Source organism: Eurypyga helias, unplaced genomic scaffold (assembly GCF_000690775.1).
Source record: "Eurypyga helias isolate BGI_N326 unplaced genomic scaffold, ASM69077v1 scaffold3534, whole genome shotgun sequence".
NCBI lineage: Eukaryota > Metazoa > Chordata > Aves > Eurypygiformes > Eurypygidae > Eurypyga > Eurypyga helias.
In genome coordinates, this window is record NW_010248112.1 from 29,374 (window position 1) to 40,410 (window position 11,037).

Genomic DNA, 11,037 nt, shown 5'->3' on the forward strand with positions numbered 1-11,037 from the left:
CCCTGCCATCCTGAGATTCTGTGTGACTCCTTTTGCCGTCAGCTGTCTGACCTTGCTCAGGTGAGCAGTGTCTTTTCACAGCCTCAGTGTATCCTGTCTGCATGGCAGGTCAGCCCTGAGTGTGTAGTAAAGGGTAGGGGTGGCTGAGCAGGAGTCCTGGTGGCACCTAAACAGGACCCAAGGATCGTTTTGTTTGAGACAATGTGCATTTTGGCAAGATCCTCATGCTGCTTGTTCTGCTGAGAGCCACAACCCCCCGTAGAGCGCATCCCTTGATGCCAGGGACACTCTGGCTTCCATTTGCTAGCTCTGGGTTTGTGAACAGGTGAGTTGTGTGAAGGATCACAGTAAGTCCTGCTCCCCTGGAGCCCTTCCCAACTAGTTAGCTCCCTGTCTGGCATTGCTCTAGGGTGTGCACTTGACCTTTAAATAAGGTGTGACCAGACAGGACTCCCACTGCAGAAACACAAAAACACTATCTGCTTTCAGATGCCCACCCCACCCTTTGGAGAAATGTTGAGATTTTCAGAACCCATAATTCATCAAACTGCTTTCCAGCAGTAGATCAGATTGTACTGGTCTGTGGTGGGACAGGTAGGAATGAAGACAGTCGAGGCTACTTTGGTTTACTAAATTTACTGTTTGGTGTTAGATTTGTCAGTTGGATATCAGGAAGAAGTTCATCCCAGAGAGGGTGGGGAGGCACTGGGACAGGTTGCCCAGAGAAGCTGTGGGTGCCCCATCCCTGGAAGTGTCCAAGGCCAGGCTGGATGAGGCTTGGAGCAACCTGGTCTAGTGGAAGGTGTCCTTGCCCATGGCAGGGGGGTTGGAACTAGATGATTTTTATGGTCCCCTCCAACCCAAACCATTCTGTGATTGCTGAGCTAGCGCTTGTGCATTTGCCTGTGGTAGCTGTGAGTTTGGCTGGCTGCTCTCTGAACCCCTGTAAACCTTGGGTGTTCGGAGTGTTTAATAGATTAAGGATGCATAAGTTGGCTTTGAACTTGGCTACCTGATCTTATGATGCCTCTTGGCATTTCGAGACAGTGAGTAATTGTTCAGCATATAAATGATCTTTGTCATACCTTGCTTCAGTAATCTCTTTTGTAATGATGAGGAAGTTGGTCTTTGGTTTTGCATCATCTGTGTTGCCTTTTCTGCCTGGGAGAAGGAAGGAGTAAGAGCTCTCTTCCATATGTGTCTGGCATCTGTGTATGCAGACAGTGGTGTAATGGTGACTTCTAGTTTTTCTTTGTATGTATGCCCATAACTTGCTTTTTTCCTCTATATTAAATAACCTGGTATCGTCAGCAAATGTTGTCACCTCACCACTCTTCCCTTTCATGAGATTATGTAGTCATATATAGAGGCCATCACACATTTATTGATGCTGTGCCTGACAACAGCTGCAGCCGGACCACCTCTTTGCAAACATTGCCAGGTCGTTCCTCAGCCTGTGGTTGGCTGTTCTGTGTGCTGGTACCAGCGAAGGGGGTTTCATGTCTCTGCCTTTTCTTGTAGCTTCTGAACCTGGGGAACAGCTTTATCCGGGTCTGGTACAAGGGGAGCAGTCCCGAGCTAGAGAAAGGAGGACACAGAGGCAGTGCCCTTGCCGAGGAGGGGCTGGCATGGCAGCAGGGACTCCGGAGGGACTGCAGCATGTGCTGGCACTGGCCGGTGTCACTGCAGGCAGGGCAGGAGCTGGGGCCGTTGGGATGGGGCTGCTGTCAGCTCAGAGGGCAGAGATCAAAAATCTATAGGAAAGTCCATTTCCTTCTTTGTTCCTGGGGCTTGCCATAGGTTTTGTCTTCTAATGGTTTCACAATTTAATACCATGTGACTCTCTTCTTAACCGGCTGTTGATGTTAGTCTGACAAAAATATCTTGCTCGCCTGTTTTGAATCCTGAGCCTTAATGAATACATTAAGACTGAGTTTTCTGAAACATTCTAATATTCCAAGACACGTTTAAAAACTTGTGTCAGGGGAGAGAGCTTGGCCAGCTCGTATTTGTAAGCCACATCTGCGCTGTCTTTGGCGTATGGAGCTCACAGAGCTCCATGGCTTGAGCCAGTTGTGTCTGTTCCCTGGAGGCACCAAGTTTGAGAGTATTCTCATGCCTGGAGAGAAATGCTGGTTCTGCTTGAGGTTAGAGGCAGGGAGCAGACCAGCGTGTGAGCTCCAACCTGCAGGGACACAACAGGGCAGATGATTCCGTATGCTAGTCTGGTCATCTGTATAGAAGCTGTTTGACTGCTCACTTGTTACTGGACTGCTGAAAATACTAATAATTGTTCTTAGTGGAATGCAAGTCAAGCATCCAATTTATTCTGGAAGAAAAAAAAAAACTTGAAAAAATTCTTCCTGCTTAGGTCCTTTTTTATTATTGATTTTCATTAAATCAATCATTAGGGCCATGCAACCATTAACACTGGTATGGTTTTGGCTTTCGTGGTCTTAAAATGTTTCTTTGTAAATTTTTTTTTTTGCCTTGCCAGGACTTTGCTGAATGATACTGAGTGTATTTCATGACTTAATTCAGTTTATGGTAATTATTTCATCGCCTTTATTTGCATTCTCTGTTTTATCATTACCATGTTTATTGCCTAGGCATTGATAGCATTTAAATTAAACTTGTCTGGTGATTTAGAAAGGATCAGTACTAATTTTTTTTTTGCTTGCTTTTGTTCCCAATTTCAGCTATATGCCGTTACCCTTTGGGTATGCATGAAGGGACAATACGAGATGAAGACATCACGGCTTCCAGCCAGTGGTATGATTCCACAGGACCCCAGTATGCACGGTAGGTGAATTTCTGTTGAAAATAAAGTAATCCTTTCTTCTAGATACCTAGTATGTGATTGAGGAAAAAGTTCCCTCACCCTTAAAACAATCTTAAGTTTGCTTAACTTGTTCACTTCTTCCGTATTAAATCTAACTAATGCATGGTGAAAGACCAAGGGGCAGTGGTCATGGTCACAAGCAGTAATGCAGGAAATTCTGAGTTTATCTTAAAAAAAATTATCCTTCCCTATGAGAATGAAGTGGTGGAGCTCTCAGCTACCTAGAGGCATGGTGATGTCTTGGTGTTTGGAGATTTGCAGGACATGGCTGTACAACACCACATCACAGCTTTGGAGTTAGCCCTGCTGTGAGCAGGAGCTTGCACTAGAGACTTCCAAAGCTTGCTTTCCGACCCTGGTCTTCTGTAGTTCTGTGAATAAGGCTCTAATGGATTTATGACTTACAGGTCAGCTAGGGACAACACCCCTGGGATTCTTTTAGAGTGCTTTAAATTAAATCATAGGAAATCATTTACAAGGATGAACTTTTCAACAGCATCATATTGAGGAAATGGGCTGTGTCCACTTTGATTCAAAACCCTAGAAACTGCAGAGTTAAGGAATTGTTAAAAAGCAGCTAAAGGACTTGCTTTGCTGTCAAGCAGTACTACAGTCTTTCTCATAAGCTTGGCTTTTCACTTTTTTATCATTTCACTTCTCTTAAACATTTTGCAAATCATCAGTTAATAGCTTTAAGTTTCTTTAGAACTGTTTCATATCAAATATTCTTGCAGTTTCCATGCAAGTCAGATCTGAACTTCAGGTTAACTTCCATTGTTATGATGAATTTGGGCAGTCCAAAATCATAACATTCTACTAGTGCTTGATTATGGCTTTTTTACTTAGCCTGTGGTAGAGCAAAGATGCAAAGTGTCATGTGTTTTCTAACAGAGTTTGCACAAGCCTGAAGGTCTGAAAGCTGGGAGACTTATGTTGTTCTCTGAGGTATGGCTTATTTCCAGATCTGCAAATACTTCAGGCATCGCTTTCCATCTCCTACCATCATCTCTTTGCCAAGGCAGCTCATGTCCACAGGGTGAAGACATGAAGGCACCTCCTACATGACTGCATTTTCTTAGTGGTCACAGTTGTTCCATGCAGATGTCTGTTCCTGTCACTTCACAGTCACCCTTCCTGCCTTTTTTATAGTGTCTTTTACTTGCCACTTCACTGTAAGAAAATACTGCACAAACAGCTGTCCAACCTGAGACAAATCTTGTCTAGCCTGTGCCTTGACCTTTTGTGTCTCCTGGGTACTGCTGTCCTTGATGCACGGGGGTTGGCACTCACAGATCCCATCAGTTAGAGACAGGGTAGCTGTCCAGAAGACAACGGCACTTTGAGGACTTGCTGTTTGTCAGGAAATCCCTATTGCTAAAAAGCCCACATGGTCTTTTTGTCTGGATAAGTTTTTTTTCACATTTAGAACTCTCAGCACCTTGGGGCTGGCACAGCTGAGCCTACAGAAGCCTAGGGAAGGCAGTGGTTCCTATAGTGTCTCCACTGCAATTGCTGCATGCTGTCTCCAAAGGTAAAAGCCTTAATCTCTGCAGCTGTACCACAGCGTTCAGCTCTGAAGCAGAGACCTTCACATCGTACACCTAGCGCTGTCCTCCCCATCTGCTCAAGGAAGGAGAGGTGAAAGATGTGTTGAGATGCCCCAGAATAACTTGTAGATGGGCAGAGCTTTTTTTCCTAAAATGTATTTTTAAGATAGTTCATCTTCATGCTTGTTGGAGCGGTAGGAGGGGGCCAAGCAGAGTTTCAGGCCTTACTGTATGAGGTTTAGGAGAAGCGAGTATGTGCTTTAGCAGCAAGGTGTTATGCAGTTACCTACTGAGTAGCATAGTTGTCTCTGATCAACATTAATGTGTCTTGGAAAGAAATTACTTCTAACAGTTAATGAAATATATATGTAACTGAGGGAGTTGTTCTGAATGGGGCAGAACTGGCTACAGGACCCTTACAAGTCTCAATCAACCATCATTGGAGCATCTCTCCTATGACAAAAGGCTGCAAGAATTGGGCTTGTTCAGCCTGGAGAAGAGGAGGCTCCGAGGAGACCTCATTGCAGCTTTCCAGTATCTGAAGGGGCTACAAGGGTGCTGGGAGAGGACTTTTTACAAGGGCCTGTAGTGATAGAACAAGGAATAACGGGTACAAATTGAAAACAGGGAGGGTTAGATTAGATATCAGGAAGAAGTTCTTCACAGAGAGGGTGGGGAGGCCCTGGGACAGGTTGCCCAGAGAAGCTGTGGATGCCCCATCCCTGGATGTCTTCAAGGCCAGGCTGGATGTGGCTTTGAGCAACCTGGTCTAGTGGAAGGTGTCCCTGCCCATGGCAGGGGGGTTGGAACTGGATGGTCTTTAAGGTCCCTTCCAACCCAAACCATTCTGTGATTCTATGATTCTATGATCATCCCAAGGAGACAGGTATTTGGTAGCCAGCTGTCAGGGCTCACTTAGAGATTTGGCTTCTTTCTCCCAATTTGCAAAGTCTGAGGGTGTTTCCTCAGTTATTGGGAAAGCTGGAAGTGATTTTATTTTTTTAATGTGTGTGGTCTTCCCCTCAGGTTGCAAAGGGAAGAGGGGGATGGAGCCTGGTGCCCAGCTGGCTTATTGCAACCGGAAGATGTACAGTTCCTTCAAATCGACCTGCACAAGCTCTTTTTCATCACCTTGGTTGGGACTCAGGGACGGCATGCCCGTGCCACTGGCAAAGAGTTTGCCTGTGCTTACCGAATTGACTATAGCCGCAACGGAGAGCGCTGGATCTCCTGGAAGGATCGTCAGGGTGAGAAGGTGAGTGTAGTAGGAGCTGAATCATGAAGCACAGAGAAGTCAAGTCATAGAGAACTAGACTGTAGAAGGCATGTCCTCTACGTGCTGCCTAGTGCATTGTACTTTATCCAGTCTCTTCTGTCAGGCATTCAGTGTCCTCTGTTTGCTGCGACATTGGACTGGTACTCCGCTGATGTGGCCCCAAATCCCAGCCATTTCTGTGACTGAAAAGTGTGGCTCCTCATTAACTTTCTGTCCATGTGCAAAACATCGTGTGGATGTCCCTCTTCCAGCCAGACACTTGCTTCTAAATTGGAAGCTGCAAAGCAGATGCCTGCTTTGGGATTAGAAAAAAAGGGGGAGGGGGAGAGTGGCAGGGAATGGAGGTGAGTTTCTGGATGTGTGATAGCAATGAGGAGGAAGGAGTTTGTAGGGTAGGAAATGTGCTGGGCACACACAAGAGGCTTCCCCGCTCACCACAGTTGTCTCCTATCTCCAGACAAGCAGACAGCTCAGCACTAGCTGTGCTCTGGTCATGTTCATAAGCATTTATTAAACTTCCCGTGGGAAGGAATCCCCTTCTCTTGTCTGCAGCTCGTCTGACCTGATCACCCTGCCTCAGCCTGGCTTGTGGACTCTGAAGACCTAAGCCAGACTAGACAGGTACTGGGTGTGGTGGTGTTTTCTAGCACTGGGGGTGCTTTGTAAGTCACAGTGGGGTCTGTATGGCGGTATTAGGTAATAGCTTTGAGCTTGTTAACGAATTATTTGCTCAGTCAGACCTTTGGCCAGCTATTTGGCTGTTACCGTTATCTTGCCCATCCCTTACGTTTTGGTGTGTGCTGCAAAGGCTGTGTTTGCTGGGAGGGAGGGGAAGTTTAAACTCCATGGGGCTATCTCTTCTTCATTCGTGCTTTCTTAGGAGAAAACTGTATCTTATACCAGAATTCAATTGGCTACACTGTCCACGAGCAGTTGTATGTCCCTTGTCTCCCTCCCCAGTCCTGTGTGGAGTGGTGTTCTGGGGTGCTCAGGACTTAGCAGGTGCTAAGGTGTTAGTGTCAGTTGTAACGACTGAGTATGGGTCAGTTGTTGCTAGATCTCCCTCTTAGGCCATGACAAGGTAATGAGCACGTACTCAGCTATGTATGATGCTATGATTGGAGCTCCCCTCTATTCTGTTCATGTATGTGGGAGTCCACATATTCTGTCAGTGTGTGTACCTGTTCCCCATTGCATGAGACCAAAAGATTTTCCCTCCTGATATCCCTGGAGACGTTGCTTTTGCTCCTCTGCTCCTGCTGTTCTGGATATGATATACACAATGGGGTGCAGTTCCTGCCACTTCAACTCCTCCAAAAAACCAGTTTTTTATAAAACATATATTTTTCCAAATGTGTCACCAGCAAGGAGCATATTCCATTAATGAATCCATATTTCGGAAGCACCGCTGTCTGATCAAAAGATTTGGTAAAAATGTCATGTTATTCAAGCCTTGGAATGAGGCGCAGATAAAGGTGCAAACTCTGATTACTTATCTGTATGCATTGGGAAAGCCTCTTGCAGTTGTGCAGTTGATAAATGCCCAATCAGTGTGATTTCAGAGTGTGACTGTGTGAGCTCATCTTGGCATGTCTCTGGGGAGATTGCACAAATAGCTTCCATCAAAAATCCCCAAACCCTTCCCTGGGCTGCTGTTCCAGCTCTCACAGGATGTTTGGTTATCAGTCATGTAGCATATGCTGCTCCTCACCGGAAATGTTCCATCCAGCTCTGACTTGCTCAGTAGAGGCCAAGGATCAGGTTGCTGTCCTATTGTCTGACAGCAGTGGTGTCTCCACTGGCACTGATGTTGTCTGGTGCAATGCTGTAAGTCCTGCTCCCTCTTCAACTTCTGCCACCTACAGTTGTTTGCCAGCAGAGCCGCTTCATTTTTGCTGTTGGGAATGTTGACTGGCATCAGTAGTGGCTGGGACTGGCAACTGGGGCCCAATTTGTTCCACACAGAACTGATTTACTCTGGGATTTTTGGCCCTGAGAAAGTGTGCTCAATAGCAGCAACCCCACCTTGTGGAGATGCTACATGAAGTGCATCTTCTCTTTTCCTTGTGTCAGAAGATGTCTGTGCAGCAGGACAGGCAAAAATGTCGGTTCTTCCACTGTGGAGATGGTGCAAAAGTACTTTTCCCTGTGGGGAATGGCTGAAGCTTTCTTCCCCTTACTCCATCCAGCACTGTGTCCATCTAGGACTTTCTGGCTTGACATGTCTGCCACCTCAGAGATTCCCTGATGAATGGGCAACTCCAGAGGATCTGCTCAACTTCCGCGATGAAGACGTGGGATACTCTGCCATATGCTGTCTCCTCCTGGGTTTTATCTGCTATCAACAAGGTCTTGTGCAGCCAGCCTAGGTGGTGTCCAAGCCTCCTGTCTTAGGTTGAAACAGTTAATCACTGTCACATGGTTCCTGAAGACAAGGATTACTTATGTGTCCCTACCTCATTGGAAGAAATCATGGGTGTTTATTCTAAGAGATACTACGGGGCTGCACGTTAAAAGCCTGTTGAGGAGCTGTAGAGGATGAGGAAGTGAGCTTACTTTTTGTCTTTCCATTTTCTTGGTCAGCTGTGGGGACTGTGCTCCTCCTAGAGCTGTCCAGCCAGGTGCAGGAAAGTTGTTCATGGGTGTCCTGGTGCAGTCCAGGAGACCACCAGACGTGACTGGCTCTTCTTCAGGGAGATGCTGTCTTCTGGGTGGCTTCCTCTTGTGGTACAATGAAGTCTTTCACTTCTTGATGGACTCTCCGGCCACACTCACTCTCTGGAGATCTTTCTTGATGCCATGAAGAGGAATTCAGCTTTCTGCTTCCTTGTTGGCCTCCCTCATCTGTTAAGTTGCCTGTTCATCAACAATTGCAATCTGTGTGGTCTTTTGAGTAACCTCAGCCTCTGATTGATCCTGCCCACCAATAGTGTCTTTGGGCAGGAGCCCTCAGACTTGTAATTCAGACTTTTGATATAAAAAGTGTTCTTACCTAGTTTCCATAGGTCCAGATGCTTTAAAAAAAAAAAAATCTCTTGGGCCCTTTGTGCCCACTGCTGGGGATTGACAGCTTCAGCTGTTTCCACACACTGACTGTCAAATAATGGGCTGTTCCCAGAACCGAGTGAAATGGAGGGGAAGGGGGTGTGAAAGTCCCTGCCTCACCAGACTGCAGGATGGGTGACTGTAGCAATGCTGAACGCCCCAGTTCAAGACATCCACTGAGCAGCTGCTTGCACCTTCGTCTCCCAGCACAGGATTACCTCTGGAATTTTGTTGGCTCATAGAAAAAAGAATGCCAGGACCTTCCACTGGGTAACGAGTGGTGAGGGCAAGTGCTCAGTTACCTGCTGTTAGAGTGTACATGAGGTCACACTCTGCAAGGTACAGTCCATGTGTATGGTCATCACCCAATTGCCTTTCTCCTCTCCCTCAGAGTACTGCCTGCTGTGGGCCTGCAGTAGACAGGAGGTGAAATGGCAGCACTGTTCACCCTGTAAACCATATATCAGGTAGGAGGCGGAGAGCAGCAGCAGCTAATCCTCTGCAGGCTGCTGCATGGGAAAGCTCCCCAGTCTCAAACGATAGGGTACGAGTACACCACTGGTTATACTGACTGCACAACGGGGAGCAGTTACTGATAAGGAGCTCTCTTCTCCAGGTGATCGATGGCAACATCGATACGTACGACGTGGTCTTGAAAGATCTTCGGCCTCCCATCATTGCACGTTTTATCCGGGTGATTCCGGTGACGAAGACGCCAATGACTGTCTGTATGAGGGTGGAGCTCTATGGCTGTCTCTGGTATGGTAAGTAGCAACTTCCATGCCTGTCACTGGAAAGTAGTCCTTACACCACACTGACTGGGACTCACCTGCATCCCCATGTATGCAGAGGGAATTCCAAGCCCACAGAACTGCTTCTGTTGGTCTACATCATAAATAAAGGGATCACATGGGGAGAGATGATGGAAGGCTGCTGCTGGCTGTATTTCTGAGGTATATGGCCTTCTTTTTTTAGATGGTTTGGCATCCTATAGCATCCCTGAAGGAGGGACAATAGCGGCTCCTGGCTTCCCCATCGTTTATCTGAATGACTCGACCTATGATGGCTACCAGGAGCGCAGGTGGGAGAAGTTGTCCTGTTCTCTCTTGGTCACTGTGCAAATTATCTCTTCTTTCCTACTTAACCTGTCACTAGTGTCTTGTATCCCAAACACTTCTTTGAGACTTCCAGAGCTGCCAGCTAGCCTGCTAGTTCTCCACAGCATTGCAACTTCGTTGTTCCAGGCCTGTTCACTTGGTTGTTGCTCTTTGAAAGGAGAGCATGGGCTCAGGATGTGTCAGATTCATTTCCCCCAGCTGACAAAGGCTGGCAGAAAGGAAGTAGGTTTTTTGTTATTGGAAGTTGGTGCTTCTCTTTTTAAAGAGGAGTGTGTCCTTATACAGTTAAGTGCTGTCTTTGTTCATAGCTTCCATCTTTACATGGTGTGGTGACACAGTCCTGATGTTTCTGCCTCAAAGCCCTCATTGCCCTTGGCCTTTAATTGACCATATTCACTGCACTGATTTCTTTGTTGGTTCAGGTACGGCCTTATGCTGCTGTTGATGCTGCAGATCATAAGGTGCTGCTGCTCTTCTGTCACCCCACATTGGAGTGGGAGAGCTGGCTGGACCTTCTGCCTGTGCGGCTCCAGTGTCCCTGGGGCAGATGAAGGTCCTTCCCCTCTTCATTGCCTTTGTTGCTTCTGGAGTTTGATATCTGAAATGCATTCTCCAGCAGACTGCATCTTAAACTGTTGCAGAAGGTCTCCAGGGTGAACAGGGCATCCAGGAAAGTGTGCAACTCTAGGCCTGCACACGATACCTGTGAGCTTCTGGACAGATTTGAGATACTGTTTTTTGAAAACAAAGCCCTGATGGACTTGAAACAACTTGGAAAACTGCATCACTCCCTGTGAGAAGCTCCAGGTCAGCAGAGGCACCACTGCCAGGGTGGTATGAGAGGAAGATGGCTGATTAATCACTGTAAAGACTTCTTGGGTATGATGCTTTTCCAATTTGGAGTCAAAAAGCCTGAAGTAACTGGATTTTTAACAGTTCATTCCAAGGCCTGTTAATTTTTCATGTCACTGAGATGAGGTAGGGTGATGTATTACTGTCATTCTGAGGTGTCTTTGGTTTACCCACTAATTGACTCTCGTGGAACGAGAGTTCATTAAGAGCCTGTATCTGAAATTTTAAGTAACTGGCTGAACTTCCAGACATTTAGTGTGACCACTTTTTTTGCTATAAATACGGATTTGAATGTGTTTCAATGGCTTGGAACCTCAGACAAACCTGGACATGGGTATCCTCAGGAGGCAGCATCCT

General features: G+C 46.6%; 1 protein-coding gene across 1 annotated transcript in view; it reads left to right on the forward strand.

Annotated features, from left to right (window-relative positions):
• LOC104509112 (discoidin domain-containing receptor 2-like) overlaps nt 1–11,037 on the forward strand; it is a 31,789-nt gene that overhangs the window by 1,763 nt on the left and 18,989 nt on the right. Inside the window, exons 2-5 of the mRNA XM_010150946.1 lie at nt 2,700–2,802; nt 5,416–5,644; nt 9,327–9,474; nt 9,686–9,791. Coding sequence (XP_010149248.1) covers nt 2,700–2,802; nt 5,416–5,644; nt 9,327–9,474; nt 9,686–9,791 — 586 coding nt within the window. The remainder of the gene's footprint in view (nt 1–2,699; nt 2,803–5,415; nt 5,645–9,326; nt 9,475–9,685; nt 9,792–11,037) is intronic.